The sequence below is a fragment of the Seriola lalandi genome, unplaced genomic scaffold (assembly GCF_002814215.2).
Source record: "Seriola lalandi dorsalis isolate HSWRI2012SDOR001 ecotype SW California unplaced genomic scaffold, Sedor1 jcf7180002054256, whole genome shotgun sequence".
In the NCBI taxonomy this organism is placed as follows: Eukaryota; Metazoa; Chordata; class Actinopteri; order Carangiformes; family Carangidae; genus Seriola; species Seriola lalandi.
The window spans coordinates 2,294,773-2,314,878 of record NW_019524809.1 but is presented as its reverse complement, the minus strand read 5'-3'; the positions used below and the strand labels follow the sequence as shown (position 1 = coordinate 2,314,878).

The 20,106-nt window shown below is 40.4% G+C and overlaps 1 protein-coding gene across 1 annotated transcript; it reads left to right on the top strand.

Annotated features, from left to right (window-relative positions):
* Positions 1-1,445: 1,445 nt before the first annotated feature.
* On the top strand, positions 1,446-17,693 carry abcg4a (ATP-binding cassette, sub-family G (WHITE), member 4a). Its single transcript, XM_023404894.2, has 15 exons — positions 1,446-1,830; positions 4,313-4,550; positions 8,879-8,996; positions 9,143-9,275; positions 9,362-9,412; positions 9,932-10,077; positions 10,191-10,314; positions 10,515-10,629; positions 10,705-10,838; positions 12,706-12,804; positions 12,908-13,076; positions 13,164-13,264; positions 13,346-13,504; positions 13,599-13,717; positions 13,879-17,693. Exons 2-15 carry the CDS (start codon positions 4,322-4,324, stop codon positions 14,102-14,104), a joined length of 1,923 nt encoding a protein of 640 aa, XP_023260662.1. The 5' UTR covers positions 1,446-1,830; positions 4,313-4,321; the 3' UTR covers positions 14,105-17,693.
* The last annotated feature ends 2,413 nt before the right edge of the window (positions 17,694-20,106 follow it).

Genomic DNA, 20,106 nt, shown 5'->3' with positions numbered 1-20,106 from the left:
TTGCATTATGCAATCAGAACTTGGCCTTTGAAGTAGAATTACAGATGAAGTGGCACCTCATGTGTCCCTGTAGCAGTCTCATCAATCAAGCTTGAAAATGGCCATGCAACACATTTACCGGAGCCTGAAAACAAAGCATTTGGATATATTTTAGGTACTGACTGGTCTCCAGCAGATCAAGGCTGAGGTATAGAGAGAATCATAAGAAAGAACATGTGGTTTTACAGGCCTAATCAAACAGTCTCTATGTTTTGCTATAAGTGTGATTCAGATTACATGTATTACCATGTCTGTGTCTAAGAACATGGTCCTGGTAGGTAATAGGAATTATAAGGAGGCACAGATAGGAAAATGGTTGCTGGCTGATATTGCTTGTGTGGTGTGAAAGCTCGTTTTAAATTGGTCTGATTAAGAGGCAGGTGCGATTGGCTAAAAATGGTTTTGATTTCCTCTCAGGGGTGATGTAAGACATGTAGGGCCCGCTTGAACGCGAGTAACCCCGGCTGTTTTACCGAAAATAACCCGGGCACTGCAGCATCAGCACCAGGCAGCTGCGCAGGTGCGGCCTTTAAAGAGACAGAGGGGCCTGAATTTCACCAAAACCTTCCTCGTATTTGCACCGATTGTCACTGGCAGTGTAACGACAGCGATGGCGCCAAGTTTATTATGTGTCTGTAACAGTACTGTGAGGAAAGATGATAAATTAAAAAAACTCTCATTCACGGCATAGCTGGATTATTCCTGTTTCTCTTATTTCCCCAGAGACAACATCCCAAAGTAGTCCCAGAATAGGAAATGGAATGTTTAAATTGACGTCTTAGAAGCTAATTCAATGAAACAGGCTCTGCAGTCAGTCTGTTCTGAATAAATTTAATTAACTTTGAAGCAATTCCAACTTTAGGTCAGAGCCCCAGCCTTAAATCACCATAATATCCTTAAAATGCGCCTATAGGGACCCAAAATGTGTCTTATCAACTAATGTGCTGGTGCCTTTACAACAGGCCTATGTTCTATATTTAGGTTCTTTTTCTTCTTTTTTTTCTTAAAGACTTTATTCATGCAAAAACCATGAGATCCGACTGAAGATTACGAGGAAACGATCTAGACCAAAACAGTATATCTTTTCCACCAGTAGAACCCTGCCAGCAACGCCCTGTATCCCAGACCGGCGTGCGTACCACACAGACGCACTAGCCGGTGAAGAGGATAACAGCGGCTGCTACATCGAGCTGCTGCTGCTGCTGATGCTGAAGCATCTGCAGCACCGTTTGGCTGGTTTTGTTTCGTTCCAGATGTCAGAGACTGGAGATTGTCATCAACACCACTGATGATGATGATGATGATGATGATGATGATGATGATGTGTGTGAGTGTTTCGATACGAGTTCGGGACGGGTGGATTTGACCAAAGGGATAATCCTGCCGAGGAAAAACATGACAGACATCCTGTTCCCCTGACGATTCTCTGGGATGCAGTCATAGTTTGAGGCCGGACATGATTTTAATCTCAGGAGTTGCTGTAGTGGATGCGGGATGATGTGCGCCGCACCCCGAGAGATACTGATCAGCAGAACACAGCTCGGTCCTTAAACGCATCACAACCGAACCGGAATTATCCTGGATTGTGGCGCACAGTGAGCATCTTGTTTTCTGGCTGGCTGACTGTTTTTTTTTTTTTTTTTTTTTTTTTTTTTTTGGGGGGGGGGATCTTCTGATGTGGAGGAATTGCGCTGTTTTGTCTGACAGGATCAACTGAGCACTGTTGCTCACACCCAGAGAGGAGAGCCAGGGCTGAGCTGCTCACCTGGTCGTTTCTACACACAATAATAAGTATGTTCAGTGCATGCGTGCGTGTGCGTGTGTGCGTGTGCATGTGCATGTGCAATGGACTGACTGGTAAAGCCACAGTTACTGTAAAGATGTCCTCAGAACTGGCTCATTTTTGACTCATCTACCTTAGAGAAGTCACCTCTCCCTGCAGCTCGGTCATTTCCCAGTTTAAATAGTGTCTCCTGTTTTCATCCTCATCAGTTTGTTGGTAACAGGTGCTTTTTGAAGAGTCAGGAGCATCCCTCATCAGTGCCGGGCACAGAATCACCACACCACTGCAAAGCTATAAAGATACATTTAATAACCATATTTCATCCCCTCAGGAGACTTTTACTATGGCTGTGTGTGCTCACGTGTCTTGGCTTCGGGGCCGCACATGACAGAACATGGAGGCCTTCATCTGACTGAGAGACCATTTAAGTCTGTCAGTGTTTTATAGAGCTTATATGCAGGCTGGTAATGGAAATTCACTAATGGCAGGATGATCAATAGATGCCATGGTTCATTTTCTTCACTCGTCCTCCTCACATAAGGATATTTTATTACTCTTACAGTGGGTCATGGAGAGTAGACAGTAGCTGGAGGGTAGAAGACAGCAAGGCATTGCATGGCAGCAGTGGATGTTTGTATCCAGTGATTATGTGTACACACACGATAAGAAGAGTTATACACATACATTTGCTGATGCTGAGTCTCGATTTTAGGTGTCATTTGCGCCATGCTTTCTCTACTCTTTGCCTCAGATGCGTGTGGTGATTGGATCGTATTTGACAGCATTTACTACAGAACCTTGTGTCTGACATAAATGGTGTCTATTGACAACTTTGTGGGAGATGGCTGGGTGGATGAGCTGTAAATACAATATGTGACAAGTGGAATCAACAGAAGCTTCAGTAATTCATTTCTGACCCTGACAGACATTGTTGTTCTACACTGGGTATAAATTAGCCGAGAGAATTGAAAAGACAACTGTCAGCTGTAAAGTGTTGGTATTTTTTAATACAGCATATTGGATGAAGCATCCGATGTACTCAGCTCGTAAAGTCAAAGGTGTTGTTAGCTAGCTATATCAGAATTTGTGAAAGTGTGTCAGTTGATAAATTACACAAACTTGAGCACTGAAATACCAAAGACATGGTATATGTAAGGTAATTTGGAAACTGTGTTGATATTACTGGCAGGTTTATCTTTAAATGTAAAATATCTGAACACACATACTGTACATATCGTTATCAGATATTTAATAACTTGCTACTGAGGTATTCCACATCTGCCTCAGAAATCCAGCATCAATTTGTCTTAAGTTTGGATTATTTTTAGTAGCATTCGATTTTAGTCATATGTATCTAAATTGCATTATGACCTACAATAGTCTACTTGTGGAACAAAACCTCGTCAGACCACTTACCTTTGTAAGAAATGCATTTATCAAACCAAAGTTTCCACATTAGTCTGAGGTACATGTTGATGTATGTAACTCAATGAAGTCATTAATAAATAAAAATTCCAGATTTTTTTTCTAATTCTATTATTCTTTTAGTATAATGGTTTATAAAGCCATGACACTTTTTCCATTATGTAGAGTGCAGAAAAAGCACAATGAAGTTACAGTAAAACATTGTCCGTCTGTTAGTTTTTCTCACAGCATTTCAACATGACCACCAATAAATCTTTAACTGATAATTACATGGCTTTTTATTCATAGCTACAATACTTGGCCATCTCATTAACTTTGAAAAGTAATTTCAATCATGCACTTAATCCTCTCAATTAATTTCATTTATGACAGGAGTACTTTGTGTTGAAAAAAAATTATTGACTTTGACCTGATGAATGAAATAACAGCGACATAATTTGAATGTCCTGACATCTTCAGTATACTGATATTAGGGAAACAATGTGATCATTGGAAAACTAATGGATCAGCTGCCACTACATGGTTTAACAGGCACTTCAGACACGCCGTCTTTTCTAGGAGGAAATTTATGTGAATCAGCAGTATAAGGGTGCTGCAGGAGTGAAACCAGATCCCAACTCCTCACACTCAGAATCTCATTCCCCTCAAGCACCCAGTCCATAAAATAAACTGTAATCAGATCTTGGGCAGCACCTAGTTTTAAGATGATGTCTGCAGTCATCCTAAAATCACTCCTACAACGCACCTTTGTGTCCACACATCTGCTGAGGTAGCGGGTCAGTCAGCAAACTGGAAACTATTCAAATGAATAAAAGCCATCAGTCGAATGTTTGTTGTGTTTACTGGTCAGTGTAATTTCACTTCATCTGTTTCAATGCAGTGTCTGTCATGATTCTTATATTATTTCAAATTAGATCTCTGTGGCACTTCACAATCATTTCAAATTTCCAAAGAAAAAGCAAAGGCAGTATTGATGAAAAAGAATGAAACAGCTTCCTCTTAAACAGAAGAGTGGAGATGAACTAGAAACTGTTTTAAAACTGACATGTCTGTCCTCCTTTGCAGCCTTTCAGTATGGCTGAGAGGTCACTGGAGCAGGGCTCGGTCAGCATCCCCATGGAGGAGACCAAACTCCCCGGTGGAGCACCTCAGGAGGCGCCGCTGCTCACCCACCTGAAGAAAGTGGAGAACCACATCACGGAGGCTCAGCGCTTCTCCCACCTCCCACGACGCTCTGCTGTGGACCTGGAGTTCAATGAGCTCTCCTACACCATCCGCGAGGGTCCCTGGTGGAGGAGGAGAGGTACTGCAAGCTCAGTTCACATAGTAACCATGATGGATGAACAAGCGAGCACCACCCAAAACGATCAATATCTGGAGTGCAGAAATTTCAAGGGAGGCATTTAAAAGCCTTTGTGACATTTAAGAAAAATATTTGCTCCTCAGTGTTATACTGTCCTTCTTTTGCTCTATTGTTCTAACACATGTAGCCCAGCCCAGTCCCTACACATGCACATACACACACACACACACACACACACACACACATTTGCAGAGTTCCACCATGTTGTAGCAGCCAGCCTTCCTGTAAGCTCTGCTTCGCTCAGCAGAGTTTAGACATAGTAAATAATTTACACTTGCAGGTTGGCCCACTGCTTGCCTCCCTTTTCTCTGTGTTGTCTGACAATAGGCGGTCGCAGCAAGCCGGGTCTTAAGATTTATCTGCTCATGATATATGAACATTTGAACTCGCCACCCTTATTAATGACGATTCTCCACCCTTAGGTCTTCTCTGCTTGTCAACTAAACCACCCTCTGTAAACTATTCTGTTTATCTGCTCTTTTTATGCTCTGTATGCTTAGTAAGGTGTGGATGAGGGACTTCAGAGGAATCTTTTATTTACATTTTCTACATGTCACCCTTATAGGAGAGGCTCCACATGATGCATTGCAGGTGGTGTTATTTTCAGCCTTGTGTAATATTGATGTGCATTATGAAAGCCTGGTAGAGGAGTGTTTGTTGTTCCACCCTGAAACCTGGATGTATGGAGAGTATTGATGAGGAGGATGATGGCTGGAGACAGGAAGAGCAGGGCATCTTGTGCAGGGGGAATCATGTTTGGGCACTGATGCAAATACTTTAGTAGGCCAACCAAAATCCATCCATGGTTTCTGATTTTGTTTGTATTGTCTCCTTGGGGTGCCTGCCTCAGCTCATCAGGCTGATGATATGTGAACAGGAGGTGTCTCAGTTTTTACTAATTAAGTAGTGCCTTTCATAAAGAAGCGTGTTGCCACTTTATTCTCTATCAAATCTCACTGAACCTCTTGTCATATACATCCTGCTCCTCATAACCCCTTTCTGCCTTTCCAATTACCTCCACCACTCACATAAGATAACAAGCCACACCTAATGTTACAATCAGCTTGCTGCGTATCTTTGACAGATGCTGTAGTTCATTCTTAGGGGCTTGTTGGTGTTTTTGTCTCATTTAACAAGCTCATCTTAGAGCTTTTTCTCTGCAGTCCCTGTCTCCCTGATCAAAGCTGAAAAACAGGTGTAATCACACGGACCTTAACACTGCTGTTCTGCTGTTGTGATTGTTTCTCCTTTGAAAAAACATATGATCTTATGTTATTTCTGCTGAATTATACAGTGAAATACAGTCTGTAGTGTAATACAGCAGGTAGGAAGGGAAGAGGAGAAGAAGGATGATGTGCAGCATGAACTATGAGCATTAAATCTGTGATGTCATTTGTAATTTAATGTGTTTTAGTCTTTGAGTCACTGAGAAACAACTTATGAGTCATTTCCCAAAATGTCTGCGACTAACGGGAAGAGATTATAAAAGGGTGCTATGTCTGATTCCACCTGATTCCATAAATTAACATGCATATACTGTAAAATGCAATAAATGTAGAGTTGTTTCTTTTATTGTAAACGAGATCAGGGAGGTTAGGTGATGTACGGTCTCCCTTCTGTCTGCATTTGTTATTGCAGGCTCTTCCTGGCGAGGGCAGCCATTTATCCCTGTTAGGATGAGGCTGCTGCAAACTGCTTTCATGTTGAGGGTATTCTCCCCCCGAGGGAGATAACTGGTGAAAAACTAGCCAAGCAATGAAAGGGGAAGGGCAGGAGGGGAGAGGGAGCGGGAGAATGTTTACATGCCTCTGGGTGATTCCAGCTCTGCATTTTGTTATTTACTGCAATTGCTTTCCTGCATCTGCGTTGATGATTTGAGTTTGTTAGGAAGAAAAGGAGTGTTGTCATCGTACAGAGATAAAATCACAGCCTACACTTAGCATGCTCTGTGCTTCCTAGATCATGCTGTTTTTTTTAAAAAATGCATCACCATGCACACATTAACCCAAATTTATGACTGTGATGCAAAGTAATCCACGTTGCTTCGCCACTATATTTCTCATTTTGCTGCAGAATGGTTATGAAAATTTATGATTAGGTTTAATCAGATTTGAAAAGAGAGTCTGGCCATTCAGCTCACAGAGATGTGTTGCTGTCTTGTATTTGCTTTTTTATTGATCCTGTTGTGTTGTAGACTGTATGTTCGGACAAGGGTAAAACAGAAGTCAGAGTGATGCACCGTGTATTTGTCATATGAAAAATGGCAGCAGATTATGCAGAGTTGGAGTATGTTATTTACTGCATGCTCTCATGTGAGGGAGAACATTATGTAAATCATGTAACAAGGACATCAAACAGATCTCATTGCTTCATTTTGGTTCTTTCATTCCTTCATTTTTTATATTAGTGCTCACAAAATCACGGCTTGGACATAATAATTTCATAATGTCCCACCCCGATCAATACATTTGTTTCTTCCGTTACATTTTACCATAATAGGTCAGATTTGCAGGAGCTGGGTTAAATTATGGAGTTATATGTAGCGTAAATAGATAAACTTAAAGAGGAACTCTGGTGTAACATGTCAAAGTCTGTTTGCAAGTGTTGGTGAGTACGACTGGAGTTAGAAACAAGTGAGCTCTTCAGTTCTTCTCGAGGCTACTTGAGTTGACAGTGAAGTTGCATTGTGGGTAATTTAGGTGGAAGAATGCATCTCTTAAACATACTTTTCATATATATTATGGCATTTCATCCACAAGTACAATTAGTGCCTGATAGTGTTAAATCATGGTTAATCAAACAAGGTAAATACAGAAAATGCAAATGTAAAACAGGTGCTCTTCTTCTAATTGCAATCCAGAAAATCTAATCAAACAGCCTGTTCTCCAGAGTTTGTTTAGATACCTCATTTGGGATTAGAGTGCAATTAAAAAGTTAGATAAGATTGTTCTAAAGAAGCAAACATTAATTAAATGTGAGGGGAAACTAATATTCTTCAGATGATACTGGTTTATGGAAATATTATATTCCTGGTGTGATAACTGAGTTGTCATTTATGTCGTGGGCTCCAATTTGAGGCATGTGATGATGACCCCATGTCAACCATGACTCATAACAATTTGTCTGACAATTACTTTGAGATTACCTGTGAAATCAGGCTGGAAACCCTTGAGAGTTCTGTCACATACTGTTAAATCTCTGCGTCTCTGTGGTGTCAGGAGTGGACAGTGAGGTGAGTTACACACTCTGTGGCTCCCATGAGAGTAGGTAATCAGGATGTGCCTGCAGTCTCGAAAAGATAAGACCATTACTATGCGTGACCTACAGCACTCCGTTGGATCATCAGTATGCACCACATGCCAGAGCAGGGCTGCTTCACTGACAGCAGACCGCTCTGCTGTCTGAGTGGAGCTGTCTCATGTAATAACACTGCGAGGGAGGAGGGGGCGCTGCCATTATGCTACTTTACCCTTAGAGTTAGGGTTTAAGGGGGCTGGAAACTCTGTTGAGACCCTAATTACACAGACTGAGACAGGAAGAAGTGTCCCTGCAGACACTGAAGACATGGGTGAGGAGAGGGAGGCAGGGGTGACAACACGGCAGGATACTTAACAGTCCTTTTTTAACTTTACATATCTGGACGCTTTCGGAATCTATGTCAGTTCTAAAACTGGTTGTTTTACTATTTCCACTGAGCTTCAAGTGCAAGAAAGGTTAGGAAATGCATCATGACAAAAAATGAGCCCATCTTCATTAGCAGGCCACACCACTAACGATTTTTAAAACCCCCACAGGGAAGTAATGCCTGTGGTTTTTCTGTTGGCGCCACTGAAGACATCATGATCTTAAATCTTTCTGTAATGTTGTTTCTTTTTTCTTCACGGCACTGTTCAGCTGCACACCTGACACCAGGCTCACCTTAAATGCTGTGAAATCATTGACTTGTTGTGTGGACAACATACATTCAGTAACATGTTTACAATCATTAACCTGTTCCAGATTTTACTCTTAACCATCTGTTTGTCAGATGAGCAACGGTCAAATTTAACATTGAAAACATTTATAGCAAAAATAAAGAAAGTTCATTGTTGTTACCAGTCAATCCATCATGTTTGTTTTCCCAACATTTAGATATCCTAATGTATGGCATAAAAACATGTAATATGTAAACTTAAATAGTAAAGGTAAAATCTCTGTTTATGATTGATGACAACAATTTCAGACCCATTACAGCAATCTAAATAAGTAAGCACTTTCTTCTTTGTCAGGCTACAAGGCCCTCCTTAAGTGTCTGTCAGGAAGATTCAACAGCAGAGAGCTGATTGGCATCATGGGGCCCTCTGGAGCCGGGAAATCCACTCTGATGAATATTCTGGCAGGGTACAGGTGAGATTGTGTGAGGGTTTGTAAACTCTGAAAGGCAGATCCCTGGCCAGCTTATATTCCCTTACATATTTTTACGAGATAACACTTTTGATTTAATCTAGTGCTCATAAAATGGCTGCAATATTTTGTTTTCTGTTACGAAACAGGGAGACAGGCATGAAGGGCCAGATCCTGGTGAATGGCCGACCGAGGGACCTGAGGACCTTCAGGAAGATGTCCTGCTACATCATGCAGGATGACATGCTGCTGCCGCACCTCACCACGAGGGAGGCCATGATGGTGAGGTCATTAAAAAAGAAAAACTCCTGACAAAAATTTAAGCCTACTATTCAATACTAATATGTTGACCTCTGTCTTTCTTTCAGGTTTCTGCCAATCTGAAGCTGAATGAGAGCATACAGGTCAAAAAAGAACTTGTAAGTAAATATAGTGATTGCAGTGATATATGTATAATATCGCAAATGAATGATTAGGACCACTTCATGGTAATATTGATCGAGGATTTTTATATTATTGTAATGATGTGGCTTCATTTGTAAGGTATTTAATTTACTGGATTAGATCAAAATAAAATTCAAAATAGCTAGAAATCCTACACCCCACAAGAGAAGCTGGCTGCAGACGAGATGGTTGACATCTACCATAATAGTCCTCAATATACAGGAAGTCATGTTACATCAACAGCCAGCAATATTACACCTAACCAAAGCTACATTTTCACATGGGAGCATATAATACTGTGTGTGTGTGTGTGTGTGTGTGTGTGTGTGTGTGTGTGTAGTGCCTGTGGCCAGGTCCTTCAACATTACATCACAACATACAGTATATCAATATTGCAACATTAGGTCACATGTACTGTGATAGAAGACTGTATCCATATCACCCACTCCTTGTCATATATCATGTACCGGCATGTATCTCTGTTTGTGTCAAAGGTGGATGAGATCCTGACTGCTCTGGGTCTTCAGGAGTGTGCTCAGACACGCACCAACTCTCTTTCTGGGGGTCAGTGTAAAAGACTGGCCATCGCCCTTGAGCTGGTCAACAATCCTCCTGTCATGTTCTTTGATGAGCCCACCAGGTAGGATATCAATCACCCAAATTGAATCTGCTTAATCTCTGTGTAATATATACACACTAAATAATGCATGTGTTTCTCTCTGGTTTTCTGTGTCACCTTGTTTCCCATTCCAGTGGTCTGGACAGCGCATCCTGCTTCCAGGTCGTTTCCCTCATGAAGTCTTTGGCTCAGGGAGGACGGACAATCATCTGTACCATTCATCAGCCCAGTGCCAAGCTCTTTGAGATGTTTGATAAGGTAACTTGAGTGCTCATAGTGCTGGATATGTCTAGGTATCCATTAGTTGCTGCCCAGATCAGGACACTACATGATTCATTTATCCAGCTGACAAGAAGCACAGCAGCTGATATTCAGGGATGTTGTTCATATATTACTGAGGGATTCAGTGTGTTGGAAACTATGTTGATTTCTTTGTACCTGTGCTCCTCCTTCACCAGCTGTACATCCTCAGTCAGGGTCAGTGCATATACAAGGGCACAGTCCCTTACCTCATCCCTTATCTGAAGAACCTGGGCCTCCACTGCCCGACATATCACAATCCTGCTGATTTCAGTAAGTTCAATATCCCCTGTGCGTGTGTGTGTTTCTCAGTGTGCTTGTTCTTACTATAGTCCTGTCTGTTCCCAGTCATTGAGGTGGCGTCAGGGGAGTATGGGGACTTGAACCCAGTGCTGTTTGAGGCTGTCCAGGGTGGACTGTGCTCTGAAGAGGGCAAGAAGAACTCCAAAAGTGACTCCTCCTGTCCCTCTCAGTGTTACAGTGTAAGTAATACTAACTAACAAGAGCTGTCTTCACTGGTGGAAAGCAATGCCAGTGTTAACTGTTGTCTCTATCATATCTTTTCTTCTACTGAAGGTAGCCCGCTAACTAGCTAGCCCTGGCTCTCGACACTTTCCGATAGCAACTCACTGTAGTAGCGCTGCTCATAGGGTGTATCATAACCTCTTATCTTGTAAATTCAACAATGGCTGAAGCTCTTGTCAAGTGACAATCATCACCACCACCTGCCCCCAAAAAGAAAGAGTTAGGTTTTCTAAACGTACTAAGCTGAAGGAATGGGAGGTTTATCCCTGCCCGAATCTATAAATCTATTATTGGTCAGCTCAACTTAAAATAATGACAAACTGGTTTATGAATAGGCAGGATTGGTATTGAATCTCTAGCATGTTATCCTATAGGGCTTACATCCTTCCCTTTTATCAACAAAGACTGATAAATTCTCTTAACAATAAAATTATCATTCATAACACACTACTGGTCTGGAGGGATGTGAGAAAATATTTAAACATTCCCTCTGTTATTTCTGTTCATTCTCCCGTGGCACTGAATCCTGATCTTCTGGCATAGATTAGGAGTATTGGTCTGATGGAGTGGCTCTTGAAGGGCCTATCACAGGCCTGTTGATCTCCCACTCTGATTTTAGTATTCCTCTCAAAGTTTTTTTCACTCATCCCCAAATCCGTCACTTTATAGAGTCTTGCTTAAGGAGGAACAGGATCAAATGAGACTGTCGGGATTTGAAAAAAATGTCATGCTCTTGGCCAAATCTCTCACAGGAATAATTTCAGAGATTTAGGCTCTACTGCTGTACTCTGATTCCTCAGTTTATATGATTCCCTGTGGCTGCTGTGGGAGCGTGATCTAGGGGTAACATTTAGTTCTGCAGATTGGATAAAGATTTATAATGGGATCTTTCCAAGTGTTCTTCAATTTCCATACACTTTAATTTTCCATAAAACTTACTTCACACCTATTTGCCTCTAGAATATGTTTCCCAACAGCTCAAACCTCATGTAAAATGCACAAATGTACTTTTATACATTTGTTTTTGGTCATGTGATTGCATTGAGACGTTCTGGAAAGAGGTTGAAAGGTGAAAGGTGATCCAGGAGGTAACTAGTAAATTGTTTACGCTGTCTTCTTCGTGTTGAAAAAGCCAATTGAAAAAAAGAAAAAAAAACAGTAAATTGTGTTACATTGAAACAAAATTGTTACCCTTTCCTGTCCACATTTTTCCAAATTCTACCCAAACTGTTCCTCCACTCCATCCATCTCCTCAGCCTCTTTCAGCTTCCTCTCACTCTCGCTTCCTTCTCAGCCTCATAAGTTACTGTTGATAAGAGCATTAGCTCAATGCTAAACTGTAAATGTAAACCACCAAGAGTACTCTGTTACACCATTACTTCTACAAGAGGAATGGTGCAGTTTTGGCCTTCAAAAACATTTGATCTGTTTATTGATTTTCCCTGTTGCCCTTTCTAACTTCTGGTGGACTTTTCTGTGAAGGCATCAACCTTTACCACTGATAAAGAGATTATGATATTTTCTGCTGTTACATTCAGTTTGTTAATTTTCATCTTCTCCAAACTTACATCTTCTTTGATTACATGATTTAATGTGCACAAATACTGAAATAGATGGTATTGGACTTTAATAATGATCTGCGGTAACTTCTCAGCTTCCAATTAAAATACATATCATTGTTTATCAACTGGTCTGGTACAGACACAGTTTGTATTCTGTGTTTGGAGGTTTTAATGAACTTGGGACCAAATGCAAATGCATAATTACTTGTATCTGTGTGCAATGCATAACTGGCTCTTTGGTCTCACTGTTTTTTCCCCACAGGACACGGGAACCCTTGAGAAACATAGCTTTGCAACCAGTACTTTCACACAGTTCTGCATCCTCTTCAAAAGAACCTTTGTTACAATATGCAGGGACACGGTAAAATAATTATTCTATAAATTATTCCTGATAAGGTTACACTGATTCTTGATTTTTTTTTTTTTTTTTACTTGTGTTGATGGACTATGTGTTTTTTTTCTAGGTGCTGACCCACCTCAGGGTGATGTCCCATCTGTGTATTGGAGTGCTGATTGGCCTGCTTTATCTTAAAATCGGAAATGATGCCAGCAAGGTCTTCAACAACACCGGTTTCCTCTTTTTCTCCATGCTGTTCCTTATGTTTGCTGCCCTGATGCCCACTGTCCTAACCTGTAAGACGCTAAGTCTTTGCCATCAATTCAGTTGCATTGTTTTCTGGTTAAAGTGGAAAATACTTTAACGCTGCTGTTGTTCCACAGTTCCTCTGGAGATGTCTGTCTTTATAAGGGAACATCTCAACTACTGGTACAGCCTGAAGGCCTATTATTTGGCCAAAACCATGGCTGACATACCGTTCCAGGTAATGTTTCAGTGATTTCATTCTCAGTGGTCATGTATCAACTATAATTTAAATTAATGGCACTGAAAATCTCCTCCACAGGTGATTTGTCCAATCATGTACTGTAGTATAGTGTACTGGATGACTGAACAGCCACCAGAGGCTGGTCGCTACCTACTTTTCATGGCCTTGTCCACGTCCACAGCCCTGGTAGCCCAATCCCTGGGCCTGCTCATAGGGGCTGCTTCAACATCTCTGCAGGTAGGTTGGTGCACCTGCCTTTTCTTAAGTATCTGCTTACAAGATATTTCACTGAGCCGGTCTTTTTAACAGATACTGCTTATCTGTTCCACAGGTGGCAACCTTTGTGGGTCCAGTTACAGCTATACCTGTGCTCCTCTTCTCCGGCTTCTTTGTCAATTTTGACACCATTCCCAAATACCTACAGTGGAGCTCTTATGTCTCCTATGTCAGGTACTGTCAGCTACTTTTTGCATTTCATATTTCTAAGAGTTTAACCACTATTTTTAAACTTTTTGCCAGTGGTCTTTGTGTTCAGGCTTTCTCTGATCTGAAATGATTCTCTATAAATGTGCCTGGGTTCATGAGGTTCTGTGAAAAATGTCCATTCACAGGTATGGCTTTGAAGGAGTGATACTGTCTATCTATGGAATGAATCGGTCGGAGCTAGAGTGTCCAGGTTTGGTGTGTAAGTTCCAAAAACCAGAGGAGGTCCTGCAGCTGCTGGATGTGGAGGATGCAAAGCTCTACGTGGACTTCATGGTGCTGGGGGTTTTCTTCCTGGTCCTCAGACTGGCAACTTACCTGGTGCTGCGCTACAAAGTTAAGTCAGAGCGTTAAGATGTCCTGAGGCAACCACTGATGGATTCGGACGCTCGTACATATCCCGGCAGTGTGAGATAGTAAGAAAACATGTAATCTCTCTTTCGCTGTCTGTATTTCACATACATGTACAAAGTTATACACCAATCCAGTACATACTGTCATTCGAAAGCTGTGCTGCACCCTTACCCAAACTGTACAGTATAATATTATCTTTAAAAAAGGTTTGTTGTTGAAGAAAAAGGAAAGTTTTAAATGTGAAGTATGTTGTTCTTACCCCCCTGCCCATTATTAGCTATCCTCCAGGTAATAGTATTTCTCAGATCACCATTACCTTCCCATTATATTGTGTATCTGCACCATACATAAACAGAATACTCAACAAAGGAGCAGAAAGCATGTTTCATTGAACTGAGAAATTTCTTATTTGGCCACACCAGGAATGTGCCACGTGTATAATGAACTAAAGCCTCCAGGTTTATGGAGGGCCATAGCGCCCATCTTGGTGCAGAAGTGTCCAGTAACATGTAGCCTCTAAATCCAATGTCTAAAAAGATAATCCAAGGTGCACATCAGGATCCCGATACATAATTGGACAACACCCATCAAGACAGAACAAGATTTCAAGATGAAGATGACTCTCTTATTGCCATCAGGAAAAGCGGTAACTTTCAGTGCCAGAAAACTTTTGAGCGGCTTTTCTCTCACCTGTAAGATCATCTTAACAGGCCTCCGTACCAAGACACTGAACACGATGGCTTTTCTTTATGGAATACAACCTTAAAAAAACCAACTGCCAGTGGATGACTTTCCTCACTTTCCATCTCAGTGTGGATAATTTTCACAAGCCTTCTGCCCTACCATTGACGTTTAGACGTGGATAAAATGTTTGTAAAAATGTCCTGCAGTGCGTCTTATACAAAGACTGATACGGATACACCCTGCGGCCAGGCCTATATGATTCCTTACTTGCTCCTTATTGTAACAAGTTTGTTTCTCCCCTAATCGTGGAGGCAGTCAATGAACCGGGAGCAAAATGTGAAAGCGAGAATCACTGCTGTTTCCAGCCTGATGCAGAGAGCTTTCTTAATCATACTGGTTGCACAGATAGGAATGGTTATTGGTGAAGCGCAATAGCCTGTTCTATGGTTTAAAAAAAAAGTGATGTTTGTCGAATCGGTGTTGCCTCCTTTGACACAGTTCTTTGAATTGCTTGTTTCCACTCGTCTGACTCTTTAGATGCCTCCACCCTGAGCAACTAAAGGATATCCCTTTTTCTCTTCTCTCTGCTTTGCTGATGTCTGACAGATGTGTGTTGTCCAAAACAATGCTAGATACTTGAAATGCTGGCTGGGCAGATTCTGTGCCTCTGAACTAGAATGATTTGAGTTTTCTCTGCTTCATTGTTTGCACATACACCTTATGTCAGCGTACATGCTGGATCCCACATGTACACACACACACACACACACTCACAAATACACACACACACACACACACACACATACACTCGCACGCACGCACACACACAGACACACAGTTACATCTGCACGGAGATGTGCATACACGCAAATACACACAAGCAAACACACACATTCACCCTTGACAATGTTTAGAAGAGCCTCTCCTTGTCACAGGGCAATGCAAATATTTTCCAATAGACTTGCTATGAAATATTTCTTACTCAAACTATGCTAGTTAGTAATCCTTATTATAATGCATAAAATAATGTGAGTATATAATCAATGATTGTACAGTGAATATGTCATGCTGTAAACAAATGTACATTTGCACTTTTCAATGTATGTTTATTCTTTTTTATTTATTTGTATTTCCTTTTGTTTTTATATAGCTATGTGACGAGCGCTGCTTGAAAGTATAACAGGAAAACAGCAACTGAATGTTGCATGGTCACTTTAGGAATGAAATTTATGAAATATTAAATTTCAGAGTATAGCATAATTATTTTATTTCATCATCAAAATGTATGTATCCTGCTATGTTTGAGAAAAAAACAAATCCTAAATGCTTTCTGCTGAAAATTTTCAGAATATCTGAAATCAATTGTGCATCACTGGTATAGATTTAAAAAAAAAAAAAAAAAAAAGAGAAAGAATCAGGAGTGTGAAGGTAGTGGAGACGTGTGAGAAATGAGCTGGATGGAAGATGGCAAGAGTAAACAACAGTCAACTAAATGCATCGTGATATAGTTTGAGAGATTGGCGGTGTCTTTAGGAAGCATCTGGGGTCAGTTGTAGCAGCTGCAGGTTTGGACTCTGTCATTAATAGCAATAGAACAACATTGTGATTTTTAATTGTTTTACCTCCAACTGCTGTGGCATTAGTGATATTTATATGTTTTATATTGATTTGGGTCATTTTGTTCCTGCCTGTTTTCTTATGTGCAATAACCATCCAAAGGTATTTTAACTCTATGAGACCAATTTCATGAAAAAAAATGTGACGCTGCAATCTGCACTTTTTTCATCTTTTCATTTTCATTTTCATTATTTCACCCATCATTTTTTGTTTTGTCTTTATTGCTTCTGTGCAGTAAAAGAGGCTAATAGATGGGTGCTGGATGAGTTAAAGCCACTGAGCAGATGCTGCCATTGTAATGCCAGACCCCCACCAAGATAATTGGTTTTCAGGTTAGTACAGAAAAATTTGTAGCATGGGAAAAAATATTGCATAAAGTGAGTTTTAACTGCCAACACAGCAGATATGGGTTTTCCTTCTTCAAATTATATCAAAAACCATGAGTTGGTAGCCGACCTGCGGGTATGACTTTGTAAAAGAAAAAAAAAAACTGCAGAAAAGAAATAGCTTCAAGCCAGAGACCAGGCAGGGATAATTAGCAGTGTTGAAGTCATTAACCAGTCTGGAAAAGTGTCAGCTTTAAGTCTAAAGGCCTGCGGTGCCAAAGAAGAAAACAAATCATACTTCCTCTGCTGCAAGATGTGAAATATGATGTGGGGGCACTCTTCAGTAAGATTATGTTCCCATTAATGACCTGACCAAAGAAAGAGCTCTGAAAATACATCCAAAATGTTTGTAGTAATCCAAAATCCCACTGGAGTTCCCTGATTTTTGGATTTTTAATCCTCCTAAAACAGTCGTGTTGCTTAGGATTTGTTTTCCAGTGTCTCCAGCTCAGTAAGGTAATCATTACAGAAATTATCCAGCTCTTGATGCTATATGATTTAATCTTAATCAAACATAATCCTGTATAAGCAGTGTTAAGAGGAGACAGGAAGTGACGGGTGCGGGATGCAGCTGATGAGCGTATGTTCAAATCACTCTCTTTGGCACTTTTGTTTATCATGTCACTGTTTCACCTGTTTGTCATAACAAGCCACCTGACTTTAGTGCACTCTATCATGCATGGTAAACAATAATATGCAGGCGGTCCCGACAGAAAGCTACGATTGTCTGATTGAAAAGTTGAGTCTAAGGCTGTTTAACACAGATCGTTCTTTCTATTTTTTGTCTGATGTAATTTGTTTATCATTTACAGTTAAATTTATGGTTCCACAACTCAAAAAATGCAAGTTCTGTATACTGAACGCTGTTCCAAGGATTATAATAAAGATTATTTATAACCTTTTCCCTTGCTCAGTGAGATGATTGGCTCAAACACACTGCTATTAGTTCATTCTATTTACTTTAGAGGCTTATATAGTCACAAGTTTCCAGTAAAGTTAATGAAGTTAATGTATATCTGGTTATTTGCTGTTTGTTCAATCAGATATCCCATAAACATAAGAGCACTGAACACAGGTTGTCCATACTTTCCAGTACACAAGTTTCAAGGGTTAATTCTTGACAGATGTGGTTGCGTGACACGTATTTGTTTTTTTAAACATAACCACTTTTAATTCAGTCTTCATGTGAATGTTCCAAGAGACACTGGTTTTAGCTTTAAAGTCACATTAGTGGCATTTCAAAAAAGGCTGTAGCTGTAGCAATAATAGCTTGTCTGTTGTTTCATGTCATGTATTTAGATGAAAACACCTCTTTTTTGAAAGAAATACCTCTAACTTTGAACAGCTTTCTCAAATCTAAACTGTATTATTATGGACAGAGTAAGTCCAACGTTAAGAGGAGATGGTATCCTTTTTAAAAATGGACATATGGGTGTAAATATCATAAAGAACCAGAAAATCATGAAGCATGATTTCCACATTTTTGTCTTTTACAGGTTACAGCCCAAAGGTGCCATCAGCGTCCTGATGACTGCAAGAGCAGTAATTCTGGGCAAACACAATGCAGCATGATGAGAGTGATTTAACTGCTTCCATATTTTTTCAAATGAAGAAATTAATTTAATTTTAAAATAATTAGGGTGTAACGAGTGGAGGAAATCATTGGGGGAAAATGAAAAGATCAAATAAATTTTAAATGATTATGTAGTTACTGAACTTTCAGCTGTTTTCATGTTTTTTTTAGACTCATATCCCATGTGGTCTAACTAATGTCTCAATCTCCATTTACAGACATGTAGGAAACATTCTGTATAAGGCCAGTTTTTTCCCTTGAGGCTAGATAAGTTTGTTGACAACAGGGGACCCCTGCTGGAAAGAAATCTACACAATTTTCCTTGATAGAATGCAGAACTACTGTATCTGTATTTCATGTGCTTACATCTCACGCAGTCTCTTTGCAGTTTTGTGTATGGACATTACGGGATTGGAGCCTGTAATCCAGCTGTTTAAAACACAATACTGTAAACTCCAACCTGTTTGCACTTTTTAAAGATCATGACAATCAGTGAGCTAGCCTTCAGGTTGAGAGAGGAGACTCTTAGGCTCCTATTCTAACACACATCTGGGCAAAGAGGACAGCTGTTACCATTGGCCTACACAAAATCAAAGCCCTCACCAAAAGCTACATTTATTATCACATCATTATTATCTACAATGTCTTGTAGAGAGCAGCTCCAAATGTTGACAGTTCTGTTCTGAAACCACCTACAGACCTCAGGTCAGGTCTCACAACTGAAATAGGGTCTAGGACAGGGTCAATTCCAGAGAAGATGACATGTCTTGTAGAGATCACGCCTGAGGGCTGATGCCTTTAGCTGCTCTTACAATACTCCAGAAAACTCTGTAAGCCCTGAATATAGTGTTCGTGCATTCTGAATAATTGCCGCTATGTGAAGGGGCTTACTTTATCCTCTTAGTCTCAGCAGCAAGACCATAAGGAGTTGACCCAGATTTGAATGGGCCAGTTCTCTTGGCTGCCTGTTCAACAGTGTTGTCATTTTCAGAAAAAAATGACAGTCATCTTTCTGAAGAGAAAGTTTAAGTTCCACCAGAGCCACAGCCACTCTCTGCTCCTGGCAAGTGACTAGAAAATGGGACACGAGACAGATTTCACCCAAGATGCTAGTACAAATAGTACAGGAGCAAAGCCATAGGAGGAAGTTGTGGGAGCCACAAAGCTGCTGCAGATCTAGTCATGTACAGCAGTTAGTGACCCTGGAGGATGAAGTTGATCACTAAAAGTCTTGGCACGCAGATGTGTCTCAAAGGTGAATGTAGTAAACTGACTGGCTGAGCTAGCCACTATTTCACTGGGCTCCTACCAGGTTGGGCATTGATTGTCTCATCAAAGTTTACCAGCAGCAAAACCCAGCTGACAGAGCATGTACAAACCTCATCTTAAAATGACAATAGTTTTCAGCAAAAGATAAAGATACTATATCTTGGACTTGGACAGTGGTGTAATGCAAGTCATCTGTATTACACCACTGTATTAATGCAGTTTTGCCAGCATAATGGTTATCGCTGTCAGTTTCCATTTGTCCCAAGTTGGACAATTTGACATTGAAATGATTATCACTAAACTGCAATTAAAATGGATTCACTAAATCGAATATTTTTAAGACCACAAAGAATGTAATTTAATACCTGTTTATATCAAATAATTTTCAGTCACTTCCCGGCTGTATAATTGTTAAACAATATGATTGACAATATTATTGATTGATGGGTGGATCAATTAAAAAAATGACATAT

Bases quoted from the DNA above. Each gene is read 5' to 3' on its own strand.
- abcg4a (XM_023404894.2), top strand. From the start codon at position 4,322: ATGGCTGAGAGGTCACTGGAGCAGGGCTCGGTCAGCATCCCCATGGAG. The intron at 8,997-9,142 runs GTGAGATTGTGT...GTTACGAAACAG, and splicing joins AATATTCTGGCAGGGTACAG to GGAGACAGGCATGAAGGGCC. The intron at 13,265-13,345 runs GTAATGTTTCAG...TCTCCTCCACAG, and splicing joins TGGCTGACATACCGTTCCAG to GTGATTTGTCCAATCATGTA.